Below are 27,875 nucleotides of genomic sequence, written 5' to 3'. Positions count from 1 at the left end.
CCTCCCTAAGGAGGAGGGACAAGCCTGGAACACCTCCCTAGGGAGGAGGGACATGCCTGGAACACCTCCCTAGGGAGGAGGGACATGCCTGGAACACCTCCCTAGGGAGGGGAGACATGCCTGGAACACCTCCCTAGGGAGGATCCAGGAGGATCCGGTACAGATGTCCAAGCCACCTCAGCTGACTCCTCTCAACGTGAAGGAGCAGCGGCTCGACTCCGAGCTCCTCCCGGGTGACCGAACTCCTCACCCTATCTCTAAGGGGGCGTCCAGCCACCCTGCGGAGGAAACTCATCTCTAAGGGAGCGTCCAGCCACCCTGCGGAGGAAACTCATCTCTAAGGGAGCGTCCAGCCACCCTGCAGAGGAAACTCATCTCTAAGGGAGCGTCCAGCCACCCTGCGGAAGAAACTCATCTCTAAGGGAGCGTCCAGCCACCCTGCGGAGGAAACTCATCTCGGCCGCTTGTATCCGCGATCTTGTCCTTTCGATCACTACCCAAAGTTCATGACCATAGGTGATAAGGACAACTATTGTGCAAAAAAACAAAACCAAAAATAATCACACATACACAAAGAAAAGAGCGCTGAAAGTTCACGACTGCTTCAAACTGGAAACCGGAAATGCGTTGCTACCAAGCGAACCAATCACAGCCCTCTCGTCTGTGTTTGGTCTGCGTCGTCTAGACGCGTAGTTACAGTTTTTGGGAGGTGCATGTCAGTGACGGCGTCAGTGACGGTGTCAGTGACGGCGTCAGTGACGGCGTCAATGACGGCGTGTGGTCTGCGTCAACGCGTACCACACGCCGTAGGCACGGCGTCGTTTTGACCTGTTTGTGCTCATGTGATCCAGTGTCACCTGAACTTTACAGGCACCTGTACTCCTGCAGATATTTCTGCCGTGTGTGTCCCGTGTGAGGGAGTCTGACCTGGGGGTGTGTCCCGTGTGAGGTGGTCTGTCCTGGGGGTGTGTGTCCCGTGTGAGGGAGTCTGACCTGGGGGTGTGTGTTCTGTTCTGGGCCTTGGTCTGTGACGGACCGGCCTCATGAGCGGCAGGACATCGCTCCATAACGGGCTCATCCAGAAATACATCCTGACGGCATGGCATGCCAAGGCCTGCCACCTGCTGGGTCTATATGTGCAGCAATCACACACACACGCACGCACGCACGCACGCACGCACGCACGCACGCACGCACGCACGCACGCACGCACGCACGCACGCACGCACGCACGCACACACACACACACATCTGCTAATGTGAATCACATGCTGCTGTTTAAGAGGGCCTTACCCACTGCATTTGGACTCCAGCTTCCAGCAGAGCTGCTGTCGCAAGCACAAGTTGTTTTTCTTTTGTAAGTGTATTTTTATTTTCACCTAATGTTGCACTGTCGAAGGCTTACTTTTCATCAATTAGTAATCATAATGTAATACAACTTATATTTGTTGTTGTTGTGTCAGCTAAATGTAATTATTTATATTCTGTCACTAAAGTCTGTCTTTAGATATACATTATATAATGTATATACTAAAAGATAAATGACAATACAAATGTTAAAACATAAATACAGTTACTAGGCAATACTTGCAATAACAAAAACGAGCATACCACTTTAGCCTGCTTGCGAGCTAAGGAAGGGGTTTAGGTCTTCTTTGATGGATGACTTCAGGGATGGATAGTGATGATGGATGAACACTTGGACCAGCTTTCTCCACAGGAGGTGTGCTAACAGGAAGTGATGAAATGTGTGACTGAAATAAGTTTATAGTACGGTAATCAAAAACTCTTTGTGAGGATGGTATTTACCCAAACTTCAATCAAATCACTTGGAAATTACTATAAATTCAATAGAACACAAGAAATACAAAAAAATACAAAAATAGAATAATTCACATACAGGACTGTCTCAGAAAATTAGAATATTGTGATAGTTGGCTGAAGTTCTTTATTTTCTGTAATGCAATGGTCCAATACGGCTCTTTCAACATTTTGGGTTGCCGACCCCTGAGTTAGACAGAAGAGTCGGACAAAACGGTCAAAAGAGAAAAAACTGAAAGGTGTTTTCAAAGAAACGACTGACATAGATGGACACTCGGCTCACTGCAAGCAGTTTTTCTTTTAATGATGCACTTGGACAGGGTCTAAAAGTAAAAAATCCAAAACAATTTGAAGAGTGTAAATAAGATCTGTACACCCATCTTTGTCTCTACAACAGTATAGAGTTGTGCTACGTGTTCCAATGGGGCAAATAAAATGATGCAATGCTCAAATTAGCTAAAGCTATTTCCCCTTTTCCTGTATTTAAATGAAGGAGTTCGAGAAGTCCGAGAAATCTTGAGAAATATTTGTCTCAGAAAATTAGAATATTGTGATGAAGTTCTTTATTTTATGTAATGCAATTAAAAAAACTAAAATGTCATACATTCTGGATTCATTACAAATCAACTGAAATATTGCAAGCCTTTTATTATTTTAATATTGCTGATTATGGCTTACAGTTTAAGATTAAGATTCCCAGAATATTATATAAATATAATTTTTTTTTTTTAATATTTTTTTGAGATAGGATATTTGAGTTTTCTTAAGCTGTAAACCATGATCAGCAATATTAAAATAATAAAAGGCTTGCAATATTTCAGTTGATTTGTAATGAATCCAGAATGTATGACATTTTTGCATTACAGAAAATAAAGGACTTTATCACAATATTCTAATTTTCTGAGACAGTCCTGTATTGTTGAATCAAAAAAGGCAACTAAGCTTGCCGGCTCCATACAGTGGATATACCGTAAACAGTATAATACAAAGATTTAAGTATGAGCAGGTACACCCTGTACTTCTTGTGTTGGGTATATTCTATAAGTCTGTGGCAAAGAAAATTGTTTTATCGGCACCCTGTGTATTCAATTCAATTCAGCTTTACTTATAACGTACCAAATCACAGTAAAGATTTAGTCTCAAGGCACTTTAACAATACAGTTCATCGCATTCCAAATTAGTCTAATTAATGCAAAGCTACTAAAATATCAATAATAATTATTACCTTCTTAAGGAAATTGCATCAAAACCTTTCTTCAATGCAGTTTCCTGTCCTGAGCCAACAGCAGGCGACTGTGGAGAGGAAAAACTCCCCTTTAACAGGAAGAAACCTCTGACAGAACCAGACTGATCTCCCTGGACTGGTTAGAGGTTGAGAGGACAGGAAAGAGAAGAGAACAGCAACAATAGATCAGGAACTCCTGCTGGGAAGAAGGAACACATGTTAATTACAACAAAAGTGTCATGTCTTGTATTTTTGTCACAATGTTCATTTGAAAAGGTTCCTGTTTTTCAGTTTCAGCCAGCTTTGATTTAGATGAAGCTGAGTGCAAAATATTGGTGCATGGCACACTTAAAATTGAAGTGTTAATATAACCAAAGTCATTTGTACTAGATTTGTATTGTATAATCACTGGATGAGAATCGATAAAAGAATTGATAAGGAACCGAGTCGATAAGCGATATCCAGAGGTGGGTAGTAACGAGTTTACTCCATTACATTTACTTGAGTAAGTTTTACTTTTAGGAGTAGTTTTGAATCACTATACTTTTTACTTTTACTTGAGTAGATTTGTGAAGAAGAAACTGTTCCTCTTACTCCGCTACATTAGGCTACGTTGAGCTGTTACTTTTCTTTTATCCCTTTTATCCACGTACGCATCAATCTCATGACATCACTGAGTGATTCTTTGGGAAAAATGTTTGTTTTTGCATGTTTTGTCACATTTACACAGACTCAAACACACAAAGAGTTTCTATGAGTTCATGTTTGGTCTAGTTCTGCTGGTTAAAAAAGAAAAGTACAAAGGGTTGAAATGTTGTACTACTTGTGCTTAATTTATTTTTTCATTCTGTTATTTTATTTATTTTATTATTTATTAAAGTACTTGAATTTACTTTAAGGTTATTTTAAGTTAAAGCAGCACAACGTAACTTTCAGCTTTTCTGAGTTTGGCAGCATCTTTTGGACAAAAGCAGTAGTGTTTTACCAGAAAGAACACTACGTTTCCCATGAGCACCAGTGCGTACTGCCGGAAAACTCCTGTCCCGTCGCTTGCATTTGTTTTGAGAAAAGACGGGACGCTTTTCTGTTTCACCAAGTGAACAGACGGAACGCAAAAAAAAAGATGTTAAACTGCTGGAAAGGAACTGGAATTTACCGGGATACCTTAATCAAGGAAGCCAGGGAGCGGTATATGGAGAAAATAATGATTATTAACGGTCTGGATCCATATGAAATCCCTACTGAAGAATGGAGCTCCTCGTCGGAGCTGCACTCTTTAGAAAGGATTTACTGCCGCAGTTCTGCAGAATCACCATCTCCGGCTACCTTGTTTAGGAGTGTTTGGCAGCTGCTTTGGTAAATGTTTGACTCGCCATGTGTTTCAATAAATGAGTATAATAGTACAACATACAGTACATGTTTTGTATCACTCTTACTTATCTTTTCTTCTTTTTTGACTGCTATATTATGTTGAAGAGGCTCTGAGGCGTGAGCAATATTTTTGTTTTCCACGTGAGATTATTTTTTTCCTCTGCAGCTAAAAAAAAGAGTTAATATTTTTTCCTCAACAAACTAGTTTTATCTGAAGATTGGGGTTAATTGCACCGCAGAGAGCTGGCCAGCAACTGCGTTTAGCTGGCGAGGTGGGGAATAAAACCTGTGTTTTGATCCGACCCCGGTCTGTGAGTGTTTGTGGTTTAAGGCTGAGAGCCTACGGCGTAGGGTACGCGGCGACACGCACCGTACGTTGCGCGTCGCCACGTACCCTACACCGTAGGCCTGCGTCGATTTAACGCAGAACCATATTCAGGCTTTACTGTGTGGAAGATGTTTGGTCGTTACAATTAATTATTAGCGAGCCGACGACTCTTTTACTCTTTTACTTTGTTATCAGATACTTGGCCTGCGTGGTTCTGCCTCCGAGCAGGAAACCGGTGAAAAGTTAAACCATTAGGATCTTTTCCCCACGTCTGTTATGTGGAGCTGCTGCAGCAGCAACGCAGCAACGGGTTACCAGCTTCTGCGGAGCTGCGCTCCACGCCCCGCCCGTTTTCGTCTCGACTGCGAATCGGGAAGGACGGGGAAGTGACGTATGCCGTAAAGCAGTCAAAGTCGTAACGATTTGTAGTTTTTTAGTGTGGCAGGGTTCCTACCATGCTCCTCAAAGTTACATAGTGCCAGTGAAGGCGATACAGACCCCTCAGACCATGACAGAGGTTCATTAAACCTGCTGTAAGTTGATGTTCCATCACAATGACTCTGGAAATATGATATTAAGGTGGAAAAGTTACGTAGTGTCGCTTTAAGCTATTTTTTATTTTTTATTAATTTTAATTAATTCTATTGATTTAATTTTCCTGAAGATGATTATTTTGTACTTTTGTCTGTTTGAATGGTTGTGTTAAAAAAATAAATCAGATGTTACTCAACAGTTACTCAGTACTTGAGTAGTTTTTTCACCAAGTACTTTTTTACTTTTACTCAAGTAATTATTTGGATGACTACTTTTTACTTCTACTTGAGTCATATTATTCTGAAGTAACAGTACTTTTACTTGAGTACAATTTTTGGCTCCTCTACCACCTCTGGCGATATCGATAATGGAACCGGAATCAGTAATTGCAGCAAATTTGACTGAATGATAGTATTGATCCAAGCATGTTAATCACTTGTTAATTGTGCATCCATCATTCCTCCCAGATCCTCTACGACAGTCCCAAAGCCAGACGGGAGGTGGAGCTTCACTGGCGAGTGTCCGGAGGACCGTACATCGTTCGTATTCTCAACCTTTTCGAGAACATGCATCATGGGAAGAAGTGCCTGCTCATCATCATGGAATGGTAGGACGACCATTTGATTTGATTTGATTTATTTTATTTTTGTACATGTAAAAAAAAAGAAACAACACTTCATGAGAAGTTAAAGAAAACAACAAAACAAAGAATTTCATTCTTTAAAACTTGCTATCTTGATTTACATGTGCCAAAAAAGGAATAGGAAGAAGTGTAAACTTATTTAGTCCTACCCCCATTCACTGATCATTTAACCTGTATTTATAAATATTCACACACTGTACTCACACTGCTAAATAACAGTTTGTGCGTGCATGCGTGCGTGCGTGCGTGCGTGCGTGCGTGCGTGCGTGCGTGCGTGCGTGCGTGTGTGTGTTTTAAATATGCCATAAACAGTAGAAGTAACACGTCTGTGTCAGATTTGAAACACGTCGCTCGTGTCAAACTTAAAAGTGTGTTTTTGCAGCACTAACTTTTCTCAGTTTCAGTTTCAACTGTCAAAGGCTGGAACAAGGTCTTGTGGAAAAAAGTATAAACACCTCTGGTTAATATATTTAAACCACTAGGTGGCTATCTGGACTGAAACTGAATGCATCCAAGTTAGCAAGACTAAAACTTGAGAGATGAGCCAGATGTCAGTAGATTTAATGAAGCAGTTGCATGCAAGTGGGTCAGAACATACGTCAGTCAGGCGTCTGATAATCAACAAAAACTGACCAAAAGTCATTAAAACAAGAAAACAGAGGGAAACCCAGCTAAAACCCTACATCATGACCGCTAATGGTGTTTGATATTTCTACTTATAAACCAACAAATAATCTCTTTATTAAATATAATACTCTAAAATTCCATGATATAGCAGAGCAGAAAACTGTTCTATTTGCCTTTAAAGCCCAGCAGAAACTACTTCCAAACTACATTCAGGATTTGTTCCAAATAAAAGAAACCGCTCTGACCTGAGGAGGAAACTCATGTTTGAGACGACGACAGTAAGAACTAATATTAAAAAGAGATGGACATCAATTAAGGCTAGAGAAATATGGAATAGTTGTGACAACGACCTAAAAATGTGCAGTTCTATCTTCAAGTTTAAGGAAATGTTTAAAGAAAATACTGTAAATAAATATAAAACACTATAATTATAAAGTATACTATCTAAAACATTCTAGAATGTGAAACGTGAATTTTATATTTTGTCTTATTTATTTTTGTCTTCTTTATGTATTGTTTGTTTCCACGGAGTAATGTTAATGTCTCATATTTAATGATCTTAAGATAAAAAGCGTAGGCACTATAAGCTACGGCTTCAGCTACACCTTTTTGGCAAAAGAAATGTTTATTTTACCTTTTCATCTTGTTTTGTAAAAAAGTGTGTATAACCCGAAATAAAGATTCATTCATTCATTCATTCATTCATTCATTCATTCATTCATTCATTCATTCATTCATTCATTCATTCATTCATTCATTCATTCATTCATTCATTCATTCATTCATACTTTGAGAAAAGGTTTCTCCAGAAAATCCTACTACTTCTCAAATTCAGTCAAATGGTCCTGTGTTATCATTGAGAAAGCATGACAGCTGAGAGAGAGAGAGGTTGCTGGTCTGGACTAACACAGAAGTATGTTGGAGTGGTGCAGGACATGTACGGGGCTGCAGGGCAGTGGGGAGGTGAGCGGTAGGTGTGACAGAGGAGTTCCAGGTGGAGGTGGGACCGCATCCTGGATCAGCCGTGAGCCCCTTCTAGTTTGCTAGTCAGAGCTGTCATGCTGTTCAGAGAATGGGATAAATGTCCAAAGCATGGCTGACTCCGTGGCGCTATGTGGCGCTGTAACCATGGTAACCATGGTAACCATTTCAACAAAGAGCCACTTCCGGTTGACGGTTGTTTTGTTTGGCACCAATGTTACGCCTTCCGTATATTTTTCCACTTTATTTTGATCTGCTCCGGTGTCCTGATGAAGCTTCTGCCATCTCTTTCACCATCTTTTTAAAGGTGTTTAAACAACTATTTAACACGTGCCGTCTCCTTTCACTTCCGGGTGAAGCCCCAGAGGAAATTCTCCAGCTGCTCAGACTGCAATAACCGATGTCTCCGTATATATGGAGTTAACATTCCGACTCTGAACGAGTTATCTAGGTGTTGCTACCCGATTACTAAATGTCCGATACAGGTCCTAAGTAGATCGGATTAAGGTGTTATTACATTTTTCAAATGAGTTAAGTGCAAATTTTATTACATTTTCAGGAAATGATTACATTATAGAGTGCTACAAGGCACATGGGTGAGAGAGTAGGATTGAAATGAAGTTAGTTGGTGTGAGAGAAGAGCATGCTGAGGATATATATGGGTAGATGTACAGTATGTGGAGGATTTGCTGTGGCAACGCTTGAACAGCTGGAGGTAAAAGAAGAAGAAGCTCCTGTATCATGATATTTGTGTACTGTTTTGTATGTCACATAAGTGTGGTTTCTGGAGTAGTCCAGCAGTCTGCAGGTCAGTCACTGGACCTGCTGGAAACGCAGTGAAAACATGATGGTGGTGCGTAGATAGATGAGACTTCATTCTGGGAAAACAAGAGAAATGACTGGAGTTGGGAGTTTTTAGTCAATGACTCATTCTCATTATCACAGGTATTTACAGAGCAGCTGTCTGTGTTGTCGTGTACGCCGTGACCTTGTGTGTGCATGTGTGTGTAGACAGACAGTCACCCTGTTTCCTGTGTGACTAAGGCTCACAGGAGGATGGAAGCGCAGCCTGCGCTACACTTTAGGTTTTAGCAGTCACACATTTCTCACCCAGCTGTCTTTGAGCCACTAAAAGTACACTTTTGCCCCTTTTGCACTAGTATCACTTCAGCTCGGTTCTACCCGTTTTGCGCTTTTGCACTAGGGCTGAGACGGGTAGAGGCGCTCAAAGCCGATACTTATTTCTGTAACCATTTCAGCGAGGTTCTATACGGGACTGAGCAGGGACTATTTCCGACGTCATCACCATCCGCGCCAGTGATTGGTCGGGGGGCGGGGACGTCAGACGTTTGAATCAGGAAGCGGGAGTCAGCGTGAGAGCGACCCGCGGCTCGCTGCGATTTTATTATAAAGCGCAAAACGTCTGTTTGGTGATCCAACTCTGAGGTGCAGATGTTCATAAACCTGGTGGCTGAGGAGAGAATTAAAAAAGGGACGTAGACGGGCTGTTTTACTCTCAGCCGCTCGCGGCTCCAGCTGATTTCTGATCAGCGCCGACATGAACAAAGCGTTTGCGCAATCGAGTACGTCACAGCAGCTTCACCACAACCTGCACACTTCTACCCTGGCTGTGGAAAAACAAACGGGTAGAGGCGTGACGAGCCGAGTCGGGCTCAGTAAGTCCTGGTGCAAAAATGGCATATGACTTAAGCCAAACACTAGGAATGGGCGATATTTTACCGTTCACGATATACCGTCAAAAAAATGTGTCATCTCGCGGTAAAACGATAAATTCCTGTTGATGACGTTTTTGTGTAAAGCCGGATTTATGGTTCTGTGTTAAATCCACGCACAAGAAAGAAAGAAAGAAAGAAAGAAAGAAAGAAAGAAAGAAAGAAAGAAAGAAAGAAAGAAAGAAAGAAAGAAAGAAAGAAAGAAAGAAAGAAAGGAAGGAAGGAAGGAAGGAAGGAAGGAAGGATAAATTCCCGTTGATACGTGTTTGTGTAACAAACATGGCAGATCTGAGTCATTCCAGTTTTGCAGTACAGGTGTTACTCATTTAATTGGTTTTTATTAATTCAATGTAATTGGTGTAGTTTAGTAGCATTTAGAATCTTTTAGAGCAGTGTTTTGGGGGCTACAAAGACTGAATGTGGTGATAGATTTATAGTTACAAAGGTGGAGTTGAATTGGTATTTTTTTAATCATCATTTTTATTGTTATGGGGATAAATGCCAGAAATGATCGTGATACATTTTTTAGTCCATACCGCCCATCCCTAGCAAACACACAAACCCGCTCGGCAACAAACACAAACAAACTCTTCTGTGAAACAGAATGGAGAGTTGCAGGTGTAGGGTGAAACTCAACTGTGGCATCTTAAGAGCAAAGTCTGGACTTTAAGGGAATTAAATCACAAATCTCAGCTGTGAAAGGAATCAAAACAGATATATTGTGGCAAAGTTTGGTTTTATCAACTATCCTATCACTATGCACATGGATTATTGTCACACTAAATATTGTTTATGAACATTAAACAGCTGAAAGCACAAACTCTGTGAACGGTGAAAATATGATAAGATATATATAATTTAAGAGTTATAGCCAGTACTGGAGTTGAGGGGGGATGAGGGGGATGAGGGGGGATGAGGGGGGGATGGCACCCCCCCTGAAATAAAAACAGTCCAAATCATCCCCCTGTAAAACTGCCATCCCCCCTTTCCATCCCTTATGTCATTTCATCAATGAATGTGGTTTTACTGCTATTTCAACATTTAGAGTCGTCACCAGAAAAATAACACCAGAAAAATGTCACAATTTTAACCTGTTTCAAATTTTCACTTGAAATAAGTAGAAAAATCTGCCAGTGGGACAAGATTTATCTTCTTATTACAAGCAAAAAAATCTTGTTCCACTGGCAGATTTTTCTACTTATTTTAAGTGAAAATCTACTTGAAACAGGTGAAAATTGTTGTTTTTTCCAGTGATGAGTCTTGTTTTAAGTGTAATGAGATTTTTTTTTACTAAAATGAGACATTTTAACTAGAAATAAGACAAATATTCTTGTTAAGATTGTGAGTTTTTGCAGTGATCCATGTTACTTATCCTGTGAAGGACAGAGTCATATTGATAAGTTCAGAAAAGTGTTTTTTATTGTTGTGTTTTGATGTATTTGATGTAAGCCCAGTGGATATTTAAAGCTTACAGAAGGCTGCATTTAACTGCTGCTATGTCATTCCTGCAGTATTTCTGCAGGTGTTTTGGTCACTGCTATTATTTGTAATATATTATATTATTTGTAATCAGCACAAATTATCTGTCCCCATATGATAAAATCCACCATCCCCCCTGATTTTCTCTTTACAACTCAAGTACTGGTTATAGCTGATAAACACCAGTCATGACGGCATGCTTATCATGTTGTAAGAATAATATGTTAGTTGCATCCTGAAGTGAAAACCATTCTTGCTAATAATTTGATCCATTTTTGTGCAAACATGTGCAGCATGGAGGGGGGAGAGCTGTTCAGCAGAATCCAGGCCAGAGGAGACCAGGCCTTCACTGAAAAAGGTGAGGATGGGTGGAGGGATGGAAGAACTCACAACCATGTGAATGGATTTGTTCCTTAGAAGTTGCAGCAGCTGCGTACTGTACATCTCTGAGTTTGTCACATGTCATGGAAAGGCTTTCCTCTAAGACTAATCAGCCAGATTTGCTTACTAGAGACATTGATTCTGCAGCTGAATCTCTACTTGTGCATTTCAGCCACAGCAAGCGTCAACTAACATGCCACTCCTTATGAACTTAGCACAAAAAAGTAATTACATCTTTCATGGGCACAACCCACATCCTCAGCTCTGTTGCTCCTCCCACACATGCAGGTTCCTGACAAATGTGGAGCCATTTAAAAGGGAAATATACAGTCTTTCCAGCAGTATCAGATTTATTACCATGAAGCATTGTTACAATGAAGAAATAATAGTTTAGTTTAGTTTACTTTATTGGTAAATCGTCAGTGTAATACAAAAAATATATAATTTTTTCGTATATATTTATACAATTTTAACTAAAAACCATGGACCAAAAGGTGTAGACTGAAGCCCTTGCTTATGACGCCTACCATTTTTCAGAAAAAAAATGTTAGCTTTTATAAACTAGTGCATTTAGGATTTAGAGAATGAAACAAAATACATGAATAAATCCATATGAGAAGTTGCCCGAGTATAAACAAAATAACTGTAGACAAACATACAGCATATTCAACATGTCATTACTAGATATCATTCCATACAGTATTTATATAAGCACATACATACACACACACACACACACACACACACACACACACACGCATACTGTATATAAATACATAGATACACACATATACATACACACGTCCATGTACATGCCTATGTGTATTATACCTTTGTTTTATATGTATCAATCATTTTGTATTTATACATGAAGGTGCTTTTGAATTGTAATAACGTGCTACACATGTTCATTTCTGTATCTAAGCTGTTCCACAGATTAACTCCAGCAACTCTTACCAAACTAAATGTCTTTACTTTTTGTGTTAAATGTACAGGACTGTCTCAGAAAATTAGAATATTGTGATAAAGTTCTTTATTTTCTGTAATGCAATTAAAAAAACAAAAATGTCATACATTCTGGATTCATTACAAATCAACTGAAATATTGCAAGCCTTTTATTATTTTAATATTGCTGATTATGGTTTACAGTTTAAGATTAAGATTCCCAGAATATTCTAATTTTTTGAGATAGGATATTTGAGTTTTCTTAAGCTGTAAACCATGATCAGAAATATTAAAATAATAAAAGGCTTGCAATATTTCAGTTGATTTGTAATGAATCCAGAATGTATAACATTTTTATTTTTGTAATTGCATTACAGAAAATCACAATATTCTAATTTTCTAAAGACAGTCCTGTAAATGGGCGTGTGTTTCTTATATGAGTTTTTCTCCTATTTGTGTCGCTCCTGGTTTGAGAGAGTATATTATCTGTTTCCTCCCAGAGGCGTCTGAGATCATGAGGGACATCGGCACAGCCATCCAGTTTCTCCACAACGTGAACATTGCACACAGAGACCTTAAGGTACAAAAAGGTCAAGTTCAACAAACAAACGATCGGCTGTGGTTAGTTTGGTGAATATTTACATATTTCTTCTCTTCTTTTTATTTTTCCAGCCAGAGAATTTGCTGTACAACACTAAAGACAGAAATGGGGTTCTCAAACTAACAGACTTTGGCTTCGCTAAGGAGACGACGCTACACAACCCCCTGCAGACGCCCTGCTATACGCCGTACTACGTGGGTAAGCTGCTTACGCTGCTCTCCCTAGACCACGAGTGTGATGGCCAGAGACATTTTACTGCAACATCCAACACGTTTTAAAGGGAAACCAGTATGGTTGTTGAGTCATTTCCTTGCCTGCTAATCTCCATTGGTTTATTTTCTGTGTGTGTTTATGTGTTACTGTTGATAAGCTCCTGAGGTTCTTGGCCCGGAAAAATACGACAAGTCATGTGACATGTGGTCTCTGGGAGTCATCATGTACATCCTGTAAGTACTGAGCGTGTCCGGTGGTTCTGTCTGAGATATTCTGCTGATGGATGGGATCCAGGCAGGTGGATTTGTATGATTCAACAGCAGGGTGATTCAAAGTGCCTTACAGAGATATTAAGGCCCTGTCCCAATACTCCTCCTACTCCTACTTTTCAGCCCTACCCCTAAATTTTGCGCGTTCCCGTGAGGGTAGTGGTGTACCAATTCCTCTTTTCACCTAGGGGTAGTGGAGAAAACTAGTGTAGTGGCTATGTACGCCGTACGCCGTACCCTACGCCGTACCCTACGCCGTACCCTACGCCGTAGGCTCTGCGTCGATTTAACGCGGAACCATAAATCAGCTCCCGAGCCGGCAAGCAGAAATCCCGAAGTTTTCGGAGCAAATTTCTTAACAGGCGTAGCTACAACTGTTAGATTTCTTCTATTAAACCAACATTTATCTTCCTAAATAATTTATTTCAGCCAGCTGTAATTCTCCACAGAGCTGCAGTTTGACCTGGCGATCACGTCTGTACTCAGGCTGCTGCTGCTGCGCCCCGGTCTCATCATCGCCGAAAACATCGGATCAAATTTCTCAACAGGCGTTATTTGGATAAACTGAGCCCAGGTTGGGGATCTTAATGGTTACTTTTACGCCTGAAAAAACATTAAAACTTAATAAAGTGGCATATTAACAGCACTACAGCTGAAATTAAAACAGCTTTTGGCTCTCAGCTTCATGATTTTAGTGGTGGTGCTGAAAGTAGTGAGAGTAGGGGGAGTATTGGGACAGGCCTGGGAAGATTTCAAGTGCCCTAAAATCTGTGGCTTCTTTTTTAGGGGTAGTGGTAGTGAGGGAGGGCTAGTGGTAGAAAGTAGGGGGTGTATTGGGATTGGCCCCTACTGTTTGTCCCTCTCCCTTCAGAGCAGGACTGAACCACCAGACTGAGGAACAGCTTTTCCCCCAACGCTGTGAGACTGTTGAACTCTGGTTCACCTCTGTATTTTACTCAAACAGCTGGAGAATGGGGCGGGTCTTTCCACAACTGTACCAAACTGGTGCAAAACATACTTGGAGAACAGGAAGTACTTTGTGTCAATAGATAACTTTACATCTGAGCAGACAAGAATCACATGTGGAGAACAGATTATAAAGAACAACAAAATAAACTACCATAGCTATGCAGATGACACGCAGATATATATTACCATGTCACCAGGAGACTGAAGCCTGTACAGGCTCCTTGTAAATGCATTGAGGAGATTAATGACTCCATGTGTCACAAATTTCTCCAGCTAAACAAAAACAAAACTGAGGTAATTGTGTTTGGAGCTAAAGATCACAGGTCACCACAGAGCTTCCATCTATACACCTGTAAGAAATTGGGACAGGGCCTACGTGTGCAGGGAGGGTGTGCTCCTTCATGATGCCGGAAGCATCTGGAGATGTTAATGTTGGTGGTGGTGGATAGTCGTCTGTGCATCGTTCACCACCCTCTGCAGAGCCTTCTTCTCTGCTGCAGAGCAACTTGTGCATACTGCAGAAAAGAGCAATGAGAAATATACACAACGCAGGTTACCAGGATCACACCAATCAATTCTTTCTACAATCCAAATCATTCAATACAGCACAACTAATGTTCAAATCAAAGAATAATTCATTACCGGGACATATACAGGGGATATGTTTTGAAAGAGAGGGAGCTACAACCTCAGGGGTGAGTTTAACTTTAAAGTTCTCAACAGAAACACTGAAGAGTTTCTGTATGTCGACCTGCAGATGAAACTGTGGAACAGCCTGAACATGGAGATAAAACAAAGTAGAAATATATCACCATTTAAAAAAAGATACAAAGAAACTTTCTATTCAAAATACACACGTGAATAAACATGTACATATGTACATTCATTAATATATTTAGATATATAGATGTATATTATGGATATAGAGATGTTAGATGTAGGTATGTATATAGATATATTGAGTTGTATTATACGTACAGTATTTATATATCTATACCTCTATTAATATATATTGATTTATAGCTATATATGTAGATATGTCGATATATAGATTTATAGTAATTTTTATGTATATAATTGGAGGTAAATATATGAACCAGTGTGTATATAGCATATCTACTCTTATATAGTTATTCAAGTATATTGTTATACCATTGCTGTCTATTGTTCTCTATTATATTGTAGTATTATAGTAAACTAATGATAATGTAATACTATGCATTTTAATTACTTCTATTATTACATACATAGTAGCACAACTAAATGCTGGGCATTTGTTTGTTTTCTTTTGTTTGCCTTGATTTGTTTTGTTTTTGACTATATTAATATATATAATTGAGTATAACATCACTGTTTTGAACAGTTATTTTTTTTTTTTTTTTTTTTTTTTTTTTTTTTTTTTTTTTTTTTTTTTTTTTTTTTTTTACCTTGTCTGCACACATATTATTGATTGATACCATGACGGTAGAAACCAAAAGTGTATATATGTGCATTATTACTATATGTAATATATACATATATATACGCACACATATGCGTACACATACATAAATATACACATACAAACCCAGTGTTTTTTTTTTTTTTTTTTTTGTTTTTTTTTTTGTTTTTTGGGGGGGGGAGGGGGTGGGGGGGGGGGGTGACGACATCCACTGCCAATCCAGGAAGCAGGAACACATGGAGACACACGTCAAGCACTGGAAATCTGCAACAAAAAACCACAAACAAAGCACGAAACCGGCACGGAGCCAACCAAAACACGAACAGCAATCGACCTAAATCTTGAGATCTGATCGCAGTCTGAGCTAAGCTATCGCTACCGCTAACTAAGCCCAAAAACTAGAGAGCCAGCATGCAGGTGAACAAGCCAGTGTGTATGTCTATGTGTGTGTGTGTGTATGTATATGATCATGCGTGTGTGTGTGTGTGTGTGTGCATGTGACTAAATGACTATATGTGTGTATGTGTGTATGTGTGTGTGTGTGTGTGTGTGTGTGTGTGTGTGTGTGTGTGTAATAAACCAAACAAAGCTCCACCTGAAGTGTATCTATAGTGGGGGAGGGGGGGGAGCGACCCCGCCACCCGCGAGACCAGAGGCCGACAAGGAAGAGCCCGGAACCCAGGCCACCGGCAAACCCCACAGAGGGGAGAAGCAGGAGGGAGGCAACCCACCGCCTGCGAGGCCCCCCCCCCGCCCGGCGGCGGCCGAGGGGGCCCGCGGGCGGGGCCCCCACGGCGCGGAAAGAAGCAGCCAGGGATCCCGCGGCGGCGGACCGCGACCCAGGCAATCCCCGGCCACCCGGTCCGGGCCGGACACGCGGCCAGGAGGCCCTCACCCTTCAGGCCAACGACCCCCACCCGGCAGGGGGCCAGCCCGCCCGGAGAGACAGAGCCGCCCCGGCCGCCGACGCGGGCAGGCGCACCCGTCCCCCACGAAAGTGGCCCTCCAAGACCAGAGGGGCGCCCCGCCGTAGAGGCAGCGGGGGGGACCGGAGACGGGCCCGGAGAGAGGGAACCCCCCAACAAGGCGACACCCGCGCAGGCCCGACAACGGAGGGCCCCAGACCCAGGCATCCCATTCATTCATCCATTCACCTATCCGATACCTATACTAATAATAATATAATATACTATACATAATAATAATAATAATAATACTACTAATAATAATAATACTAATAATAATAACCATCTTTGTATAATATAATATTGATAAATTATTAAGTTTTTGATGTCCTGCCAATGGAGGCTCAAATCCTCCATGGCAGGATCCTTCCATACCGCATTCTCACCGACACAGACATACAATCACGCACCGTTTCCCCCTCCCCGGGGGGGTCCAGCACCGCCAGAAGGCACCCCAGGCTGCACGGCGGGCCCCGCCAGGCCCGGGTAACCCGACCCACCCGTCCGAGGCCCAGGCCGGTGAGGGAACGCGGGTGATGTGGGACCCCCTCCCGCCCCTTGTGTTGAGTGCATGTGATTAATGCCATAAAAACAGGGAGGAGGGAGGGCCAAGTATCGATTGACACCGACCCCCCCCCCTCCCGAACTACGTGTCTTTGTCAAGTGTATTTATAAAGTGTTGAATGTGCAGTGTCTAGTTTGCTGTTAAAACCGTGAGGCGGGGAGTGCCGGGCCACGCGGGACAGTGCCCCCCATGACCCGGACCCCCCGCCTTTCGCCTATGTGCGTATGAATCGTGTAGGGGGGGCAAGAGGGGGAGCGGAGGCCGAAGCCAGGAGGCAGGACCAGCAAAGCTGGCCCTGATAAGACACCCGCGTCCCCCCACCGGCCATCCAGTAGACGGGGGCCGGCCCCCCGAGCCGGGCCAGGGCCCCACCGTACCTCCACGGGCGCCCCCGGAGCCGCCGGAGCCCCCAGACGGAGGGGGAAACGGTCCAACATCCTCCCATTCATACTGACAACATAAGACATAGATACCTGGGAATGGCGCCACCCCGCCGCCGCGCCCGCCCGTGCGCCCCCCGGTCAGGGGAGGCCCGATCTCCGGACCCGGCCCCACCCCCCCCCGAGGCCACCCCGGCGGACACCCCAAGGGTCACGGAGTCCCCACATCCGCAGGGGCACTCGGCCCCCGCCCAGCGACGGAGGACCAAGGCAGCAATGCCCCCCCAGCGCAGACAGCCACCCCCCACCCAGGCAGGACCGGGCCCTCCGGGTGGGACCCCCACGTCCACGGCCCAGCCCCCCCCAGGAGGCCCGGAGACGCCCAAGCCACCGCCCCCCGCCCGAGCCCTCCCCAGCCACCCCCCCCACCGCCATGAGGTACCCCCCCCCACAGGCCCCCAAGGCCCCCACCGGCCAGGGACAGGACCCCGCGGCCCCACCCACCGCCCCCCAGGGGCCACCAGAGGCCCGCGCCCCAGACCCCCCAAGCCGACCCCCAACCCCAAGGGCTACGAGATCACCACCCCCCCGCCCCCACTAGGTAACGAAACCAATAATCGGGGACCACAGAGAGTGCAATTCAGCCGAGTGTTGTTCAGTGGAGGCAGACATTATCTCACTACTAATATGATCTGATAAAAGATTCCTAAAATGGTTAATACATAAACTGGATTTTTGTTTCCAATTTACTAGAATGGTTTTCTTTGCGATACATAAGGCAGTGAGAACCCGGTGTGTCCAATTAGGATCTATTTGAGTGTCTCCCAGGTGACCTAATATACACACCGTGGGGCACACTGGGATTCTGTGGTCGATCCATGTGGATAAATCCTCACAAATCTCCTTCCAGAACCTCTGTACCGGTGTACAGAACCATAAAGCATGCATATAATTATCTGGGGTGTTTTGAACAGTTATTAAAGTAGGGATGGGTGTTTTATAAGTAAGCTTATTGAAACTCATCTTATTATATGTAAGAATGTATGCAAGATTCAGGGGTAGGACTGGATAAGTGGTTTTGTATTCTGTTATTTTACTTTTTTGTACTCTTTTTTTATCATGCATGTTCGAAATAAAATCTTCAAATCAAACTGCCGTGCCAGACGCTGATGCAGGAAATTCCTTCCAGAGATAACCTGCACCTTAGTGGGGGCAATAGTGTCCATAACATCGAACAATTTCAACAAGATCCCACCACAGTATTCAGTCATACACCGTTTTGTCATCACTGCTGTTTTGTAAAAAAGAGGATCTGCACACTTGGATCAATGCAAGTATCTTTAATAAACCAAGCTTTCGGTCAGAAGACCTTCATCAGGGTAATAGCTATTACCGAAAGCTTGGTTAATTAAAGATACTTGCATTGATCCAAGTGTGCAGATCCTCTTTTTTACATAGTCTACACATGGTTTTCTGGCACCTTGGCATATTTTGGTCGTGAGTGCGGTGACTGGCTCCTGGTCATCACTGCTGTTGAAACATTTGTGTGCACTGAAATGATAGAAGCGCATGAGTGGATCTCTTTGGACTCCTTCTCTTGACTAACTCACTGTGGTTGCTTCTGCAGGTTGTGTGGCTTCCCTCCCTTCTACTCCAACACTGGTCAGGCTATTTCTCCAGGGATGAAGAGGAGGATCAGGATGGGCCAGTATGAGTTTCCTAATCCAGAGTGGTCTGAAGTGTCGCAAGAAGGTGGGAGCCTCTCCTGGTGTTGGCGTTAACGTTTGATCAGTTAGCCCAGGGGTCGGCAACCCGCGGCTCTAGAGCCGCATGCGGCTCTTTAGCGCTGCCCTAGTGGCTCCTGGAGCTTTTAAAAAAATGTTTTTTTCTCTTTTTTTCCTTTTTTTCTTCTTTTTTCTTCTTTTTTTCTCTTTTTTCCTTTTTTTCTCTTTTTTTCAAATTTTTTTCTTCTTTCTTCCTTTTTCCTTTTTTAATCTCGACATTTCGACTTTTTTCTCAAGATTTTGACTTTTTCTCGACATTTCGACTTTTTCCTCGTCATTTCGACTTTTTTCACGGAATTTTGACTATTTCCTCGAAATTTTAACTTTTTTTTCGACATTTTGACCTTTTTCTCAAAGTGCTTAATGAAAAAAAAAATCCCCCAGTTATAACTAATACAGAAACATGCAGCATGTGTTGTCTTCATTCTAAGGCTGATACAAAACTTTTCATTCTTTGCGGCTCCAGACATATTTGTTTTTTGTGTTTTTGGTCCAATATGGCTCTTTCAATATTTTGGGTTGCCGACCCCTGACTTAGACAGAAGAGTCGGACAAAACGGTCAAAAGAGAAAAAACTGAAAGGTGTTTTCAAAGAAACGACTGACATAGATGGACACTCGGCTCACTGCAAGCAGTTTTTCTTTTAATGATGCACTTGGACAGGGTCTAAAAGTAAAAAATCCAAAACAATTTGAAGAGTGTAAATAAGATCTGTACACCCATCTTTGTCTCTACAACAGTATAGAGTTGTGCTACGTGTTCCAATGGGGCAAGTAAAATGATGCAATGCTCAAATTAGCTAAAGCTATTTCACCTTTTCCTGTATTTAAATGAAGGAGTTCACATCTGACCCTTATGCCAGTCCGAGAAATCTTGAGAAATATTTGTCTCAGGACCAACATTTTTTTTAAGGAATCATTTGTGGAATCATCTTTAAAAAAATATAAATCTTATGAATACATTCATTTTGATTTTGTTGATATACAGGACTGTCTCAGAAAATTAGAATATTGTGATTTTCTGTAATGCAATTACAAAAACAAAAATGTCATACATTCTGGATTCATTACAAATCAACTGAAATATTGCAAGCCTTTTATTATTTTAATATTGCTGATTATGGTTTACAGTTTAAGATTAAGATTCCCAGAATATTCTAATTTTTTGAGATAGGATATTTGAGTTTTCTTAAGCTGTAAACCATGATCAGCAATATTAAAATAATAAAAGGCTTGCAATATTTCAGTTGATTTGTAATGAATCCAGAATGTATGACATTTTAGTTTTTGTAATTGCATTACAGAAAATCACAATATTCTAATTTTCTGAGACAGTCCTGTACATACTGTCTTAATGCTGCCCAACATCTGATTATAGTTTCATAAGTTTTCTTGAGATTCTCTATTAATATTTCAATATTGTCTTGCATGTCACATGTCATTAGCTGATTTGTTCTGTTGAGTCTCTGCATCATGGTGTGTCTCTGAGATCACTTCTCAGACACACACTTTTGTTTTAGCTCATCATCGTCCTCATTCATATACTTTTCTTTAGTTTTGGTTTTTGCTAATCTAGAGATGAATACTGTCTAAACATGTTTGTAATGTCTTTGCTCTCTCAGCTAAAGATTTGATCCACCAGCTTCTGAAGACGGACCCGAATGATAGAATGACCATCACTCAGTTTATGAACCACCCCTGGATCAATGTACGCGTCTGTTTCATTACAACGTTTTTCTGATTCTGTATCATGTCCGTCTGCTGTTGCTTTCATCTCGATGTCTGCTTCTTTCCCCTGTGCAGCAGTCCATAGTGGTCCCCTCCACCCCCCTGCACACGACCCGGGTCCTGACTGAAGACAGAGAGATGTGGGAGGATGTGAAGGTACACGCACAACACTGACCCCCTCTGGTCACATGCTGCCATTACACCCGGCTAGATCCGGCCATCAAAGCCTTTTGCCCGGGTTTAGGAGAGCTCCAGCAATGCTGCCACTGTTGTGCCTGAACGAGTTCAAATGAACACGTTCATTTCTGTGAGAACGTTGAACTGGACGCAACATATTTGCAAATAAAGACCTTGAACGTGAACTTGTTCATTCTGCAGATCATGAACTGGAATTTGAACTGTTCAGATTATGTGAGTTTCAGCTTCACTGTTTAGGTCCAATTATTACGGACAGAGCTGGGTAGAGGAGCCAAAAATTGTACTCAAGTAAAAGTACTGTTACTTCAGAATAATATGACCCAAGTAGAAGTAAAAAGTAGTCATCCAAATAATTACTTGAGTAAAAGTAAAAAAGTACTTGGTGAAAAAACTACTCAAGTACTGAGTAACTGTTGAGTAACGTCTGATTTATTTTTTTAACACAACCATTCAAACAGACAAAAGTACAAAATAATCATCTTCAGGCAAATTAAATAAAATTAATTAAAATTAATAAAAAATAGCTTAAATTCAAATAAGCTTAAAGTAAATTTAAGTAAATTCTAAATAACAGAATAAAAAAATAAATTAAGCACAAGTAGCACAAAATTTCCAGCCTTTGTACTTTTCTTTTTTAACCATCAGAACTAGAACAAACATGAACTCATAGAAACTCTGTGTGTGTTTGAGTCTGTGTAAATGTGACAAAACATGCAAAAACAAACATTTTACCCAAAGAATCACCCAGTGATGTCATGAGATTGACGCGTACGTGGATAAAAGTGATAAAAGAAAAGTAACAGCTCAATGTAGCCTAATGTAGCAAAGTAAGAGTAACAGTTTCTTCTTCACAAATCTACTCAAGTAAAAAGTATAGTGATTAAAAACTACTCCTAAAAGTACAAAATATCCCAAAACTTACTCAAGTAAATGTATGGGAGTAAATGTAACTCGTTACTACCCACCTCTGATAACGGAATAATCCTCCTTCTCCTGATGAGAGACTCGTACTGCTGCAGCAGCTGTGTATTGTTGTCACTGCCCACATTTCAGCAGCGGGCGGCGTGTACATTTAAAATACTCAACGAGACGACGACTTCATTCTACATTACCCACAATGCAGTGCACACTAGCATAGCAACGGGCACCAGCTCACATGGCAACGGCGGCCTGTAGGCCGTAAGGTCAACCGCAAAACGTATTTCAGAAAGTGATTCCAGCTCCCACCTTTGGGGACGACACAATCTTTACATTATAAAAAAGATTGATTCATGCTCACCTTAAAAGTAAAAGTTCTACTGAGCCCAGTACAGTCTTTACATGACCAGTGAAGAGAGAGACGTTGCAGACGCAGCGTCACCGAGCCGTCAGATGATGACCCTTATCATTATCTGTGGGAATTTTACACATCGTCTCCCAAAGAGTCCAACAGTAAAAATCGACCCTTTCTGTGCAAATTATGTCCACCTTCGCTGAAAAAAAAAACAAGTCAAAAAAACAAGTCAGAACGTCTGCCTCGTCAACTTCACATTTGAAACGTCATGTGGAGTTAAAGCATCAGTCCAGTGTGAGAAAATATCTGCAAGTCCTTGATAATCAAACAAAGTCATCAGAAAAGACCAAGAAGACCCAACAGCCCCTAACGACCCCAGTCACTGCTGCTCCTTCAGGGTTGATTTACCAGCAACAGGTAGAAACACTGATAATGGACTACTATGTTGGAGATTTACAGCCTCTGAGTAAAGTTGAAAAGCCACTAGGACATGATTGTATACAGTGAGCAGTTTTAGGATAGGGGGGCGTTTAATTCGTATTTCTCACCTAAAAATATTGAAATGAACTGAATTTGAACTAGTTCAAAATGAAAAATGATGAACTATGAACGTGAACTATTCATTTTTAAACTATGTGAACTGAACTTTGAACTAGTTCATGAGAAGTATGAACTTGCACAACGCTGAATGCTGCACATGGTGAATCATCTCTACTTTTAGATTACTGCATCCTTCATTTGACAGAATAAAGGATAATTTCCCTACCCATCAAAACAGAAGTAACACTGTTTTTTAAACGTTCTGTGCAACTTGATGTCTCTAAAACATTGTGAATGTTCCTCCTACAGAGGCGGAGGTCATATTTATATTCTGCCAGTTTGAATAACGCACATTTCCATGTTTCATGGATGCTGTGATCCTTCAGTGATCTGCGTGGAACTTTGATGGTTCGCCAACAACCATCTCATTTCCAGGTTGAGGCTCCTGCAGAACTAAGATTCGTTGCAGCTCTTCGACTGACGGCCAGAGTCCGGCTCCAAAAGCATGTCAGTCTCCATGCTAAAATGTTCAACTTTAGAGCAGAAACATACATATTTACAGCCCGGTTAAAAAAAAACTATTTTGGTCTCAATTGATTGGGTTGACATCCATGACAACTCTGAAGGGGTTGAATATTTTTTTTTTACCACGCCAGGAGAGTTTATATGAAGCATTAAATTAATTTCTGATATGATTGATTGACAGTCGGCTCAGCCAATAGCCAGCCGTTATCACTTCCTCATCTGCAATTGTCTTGTTTTAACTCAGCGTTGGCTAAACACAACGTCCATTTTTGATTTCACAGCTGAGAACATGTGAAACGGTATATTCTTCTGTAAAGGTCTGCCAGCAGCTTTGTACATATCTCAGCTGAAGGCGCTGAAAGCCAAAGCTGACTTTGACATGCAGGGCACATGTTCCAGTAGGTCAGGATGTCAGCAAGCATATAGCAGACATCTACACAGACAGGTGGAAGCAGCAGTGGGACGATCAGAGGGGGGGCTGCAGGTCAGCATGCAGCTCCTGAAGCTCCGGCCTGCAAACAAACAAGAGAAGGGGGGCAGCAGCACAACAAACTACAAGAACGATGGACAACAATGATGGCTATGAGATACTTATAGTCTTGTTCTATAGCTGCAGCTATGACTACTGACTAACACACTAGAGTTTACACTAACTAGAGGTTTACTAACACCAACTAGAGGTTTACTAAACAGAAAGGTTTGAAGTTTGGTTTTAAAGGTGGAGGTGGTGTCAGCCTCCTTAACCTCAGATGGGAAGTTGGTTCCATAGTAATGGTTCTGTTACGGAGTGAGGTTTTGGACCCAAATGCAGCACACGGAGCACACAGCGGTATTTTGTCTGGTTTGCTTTATTACCCTCAACAGGGATGAAGAGCAGGCAGGAATGCAAGACAAGGATCAGGCAGCAATCGGTGTCAGGTTCGGAAGACAAGGTCAGGCAACGGAGAGCAGGAGACAAGGCAGGGTCCAGAAAGGGTCGGCAACGGGAAGTCAAGACAGGGAATGCTGGAGGGTCTTGCATCTAAAAGCATAGAGTGACGATCTGGTAGTGAGAGTGCAGGAGAGTGGAGCTTTTATGCTGTTCTGATTGTTGAGGAGCTGCAGCTGGGAGAGCAGGTGAAAGGAGTGAGTGACGAGGTGGGCGTGGCTGGCAGATGGAGTGAGCAGGAGAGAGGGGAGTGGAAAACCACTGAAGGCTGGAGGACCAACCATGACAGGTTCCTGATAGCAGAACGCTCGTCCTCCAAATCTACATTTGGATACTCTAGGACAGGGGTGTCGGACTCCAGTCCTCGAGGGCCGCATTCCTGCATGTTTCAGATGTTTCACTGCTTCAGCACACCGTGATAAAAGTAGCTGTGACACCAACAGAGCTGTCGAGACCTTGATGACAAGCTGGTGACGACCATTAATTTGAATCAGGTGTGTTGATGCAAGGAGACATCTAAAATATGCAGGATTGCGGCCCTGGACTGGAGTCCGACACCCCTGCTCTAGGAACTACGAGTAAACCTGCACGGAGAGCTCTGCCAGGAACATAAGGCACTATCAGGTCTTGCAAATATTGCGGAGCTAAGTCGTTTTGGGCTTTATTTTATTTTTAGGTTCAGTTTTTGTTTGGAGACTGGAATTATAAATTGCTGCGACTCCTCCGCCTCGGCCCGTGGTTCTAGGAATATGATGATTAAAGTATCATATTAACCCAAAGGTGTGCATGCTGCTCAATTCAGAGTAACATCCCTAATGTTCCCTCACATGGTGGTGGTTAGCTCTGTTGTCTCACAGCATCATGGTTCCTGGTTCACATCCTGACTGGAGTCTTAGCGTGCAGCTATGATGTCCTCCATGATGCCCTTCACCTGGTTCTCTGGATGTTTGGTCCACTGGTGGTCCGAGGCTGTCTGAGGGTTATGGTTCAGTGTGGTTCAGTGTGCATGGAGTGGCAGAGTCCCTGAACAATCCTCATCTGCCAGCAGGGGGAAGAAGTGGTCACAACCTGTGATAGGAGTTATTTGCTGCCCTGCACCAGTCCCTGCTCCAGACTCACACTCTGATCTGAGCTGAGAAACAACAAGGTTGTTGTTTCACATCTGGGGTTAATTCACACTTCACTTTGTAAAAGCAAAAAGAAAAAGCGTCTCCATTGGCTAATCAGATATTTGTCTGTGATTGTAAATAAGTGGAACTGCACATTCCTCCACAACTACAGTAAATGTGCAAGTTTGCAGTGATATGGTCTGAAAAGACCATTGTTTAAAATGTTAAGCACACAATATGCTTGCATAAAAATTTCACAATTTGCCTCAAATAATAAGCCTGAAACAAAGGCAGCCAGGTGAGACGTGGCTGTGAGGCCAGTCTGAAGCAACCTGAACTTTAAATCAACTTATAAGAGCTCCCTCCCACTGATTTGTCCTCACACCATCCACGTTCACTTGTTTTCCCCTGAAAAGATGATCTTGGGAGCCTTCATAGTTTGACATGACAAGAAAGATTTTTCTTTTTCTTTTCAAAAGTTGAAAGTTTAGTAAGATTGTTGAAACAGTGAAAACCAACCCTTAATTTATCTTACGAGAACATAAAGCAACTTATCTGTCTTTGTCCAAACGTTCTAAAGTTGGCCTATAAGCAACTACATCTCTGTCATAAACAAGAAAACTGCATAAAAATGTATGTAAATCCTGAATAGATATATACAGTATATATATATATATATATATATATATATATATATACTGTATATAATATAAATAAATGAATATTTATTAAAAATGGTTGTTGGGGCAAACAATGATAACTATACATGTTGATTTGTTCATCAAATGTATGAATATGTATTGTTTTTATTTATATCTAAATGTTAAACGGAATTAGTTTTTATTTTTTTCTTTATTTTCTGTTTTTCCTTTCTTTTTTTATATGCTATCTCTTTAGGTTTGCTTTTAATGTTTTGTTGTAATGTACTGTGTATTATGTGTCGGACCCCAGGAAGAATAGCTGCAGTTTTGCTGTAGCTAATGGGGATCCAAATAAAACTATAAACTATAAACTATAAACAATCCATATGTAAATGGAGAGAACTGAGCAGTTTCTCATTGAATAATAATGTTGCTTGTGATGTAAGTGACCTGAAGGCCCTCTACCCCTGTCTGGTCTCTCACAGGAGGAGATGACCAGCGCCTTGGCGACCATGCGCGTGGACTACGACCAGGTGAAGATCAAGGATCTGGACACGTCCAGCAACCCTCTGCTCAACAAGAGACGCAAGAAGGCAGCGGCGGGGAACAAGAGCGGCTCCACGGTCTGCCAGAGCCAGTGAGACGGGCAAGATCTCTGGCGGAGAATCCCAGCCGAGCAGCTCAGAGGAGGGAGGAACGGTTTATACTGTACGTGCAAGAGTCCATTATTTAGAGGGCTGCTTTGAATTCCCCAGAGACTGTCCAGCGTGGAAAAGTTCTGCCACATAAAGGGACGTCGGGAACACCGGTGGGGGAGCTAAACGCGTCGTCGTGACGTCAGCGAGTCCTGCCAGAGATGGAAATCGGCAGCTCTGCTCACTCTGGGCTCTGTGTTTAATTAGCTGTATGTGAGTCGTTTTAGAGCTTTTCTGTTAGCAGTCGTGAAGCCTTTGCGGTGCCAGTGTGTTTGAATGCTGGATTGCCTGTTTGTGCTTAGACGTGACATGCAGACACAACTGTGGACAAGTCTGCCGCGCTGTCTTCATTCTCTCGCTCTTTTCCTGCCTTCCTTTCAGGCTTCATGCACAGTCTTGCACTGACTGTCTTGTTAATAAACTGTAGCCTCGATACTGACCTACACTTCATCCTGAGGAAGTTGTTTTTTTTACTGTTTTCATGATTGTAACTGCTACAGATCAACACCAAAGACCGGAGAGAGCGCCATAGTGAGGTCTGTGTTTTCACAATTCAATTCAATTCAATTTTATTTATATAGCGTCTAATACAACAGATATTGTCTCTAGATGCTTTCCAGAGACCCAGAACATAAACCCCCGAGCAATTATTACATAAACAATGGCAGGTAAAAACTCCCTTAGTGGGAGAAAAGCCTTAAGCCAAACAGTGGCAAGAAAAAACTCCCCTTTAGGAGGGAAGAAACCTGGACCAGGACCTGGATCATAAGGGGGGACCCTCCTGCCGAAGGCCAGACTGGGGGGTCGGGGATGTCAGCAGCACACAGCAGGCAGGTGGAAGCAGCAGCGGGATGACCAGAGGGAAGGGGGGGACCGGGACTGCAGGCCAGCACGCAGCTCCCGAAGCTCCGGCCTGCAAACATGCACAAAAGAGAAAAAAGGGGGGCCAGCACAAGAGAGTACAGGAGCGATGGACAAAAACG

The 27,875-nt window shown here is 42.2% G+C and overlaps 1 protein-coding gene across 1 annotated transcript in view; it reads left to right on the top strand.

Moving 5' to 3' along the window:
- The window catches only part of mapkapk3 (MAPK activated protein kinase 3), a 39,500-nt gene extending 12,163 nt beyond the window's left edge, over positions 1-27,337 (top strand). The window contains exons 2-10 of the mRNA XM_061728106.1: positions 5,747-5,886; positions 11,036-11,100; positions 12,570-12,649; positions 12,742-12,868; positions 13,041-13,116; positions 19,100-19,224; positions 20,878-20,963; positions 21,059-21,139; positions 26,683-27,337. Of these exons, the coding sequence (XP_061584090.1) occupies positions 5,747-5,886; positions 11,036-11,100; positions 12,570-12,649; positions 12,742-12,868; positions 13,041-13,116; positions 19,100-19,224; positions 20,878-20,963; positions 21,059-21,139; positions 26,683-26,838 (936 nt within the window). The 3' untranslated portion in view covers positions 26,839-27,337. The remainder of the gene's footprint in view (positions 1-5,746; positions 5,887-11,035; positions 11,101-12,569; positions 12,650-12,741; positions 12,869-13,040; positions 13,117-19,099; positions 19,225-20,877; positions 20,964-21,058; positions 21,140-26,682) is intronic.
- Positions 27,338-27,875: the final 538 nt, after the last annotated feature.

The sequence above is a fragment of the Cololabis saira genome, chromosome 8 (genome assembly GCF_033807715.1).
Source record: "Cololabis saira isolate AMF1-May2022 chromosome 8, fColSai1.1, whole genome shotgun sequence".
NCBI lineage: Eukaryota > Metazoa > Chordata > Actinopteri > Beloniformes > Belonidae > Cololabis > Cololabis saira.
This window is presented reverse-complemented; position numbering and strand designations above follow the sequence as displayed.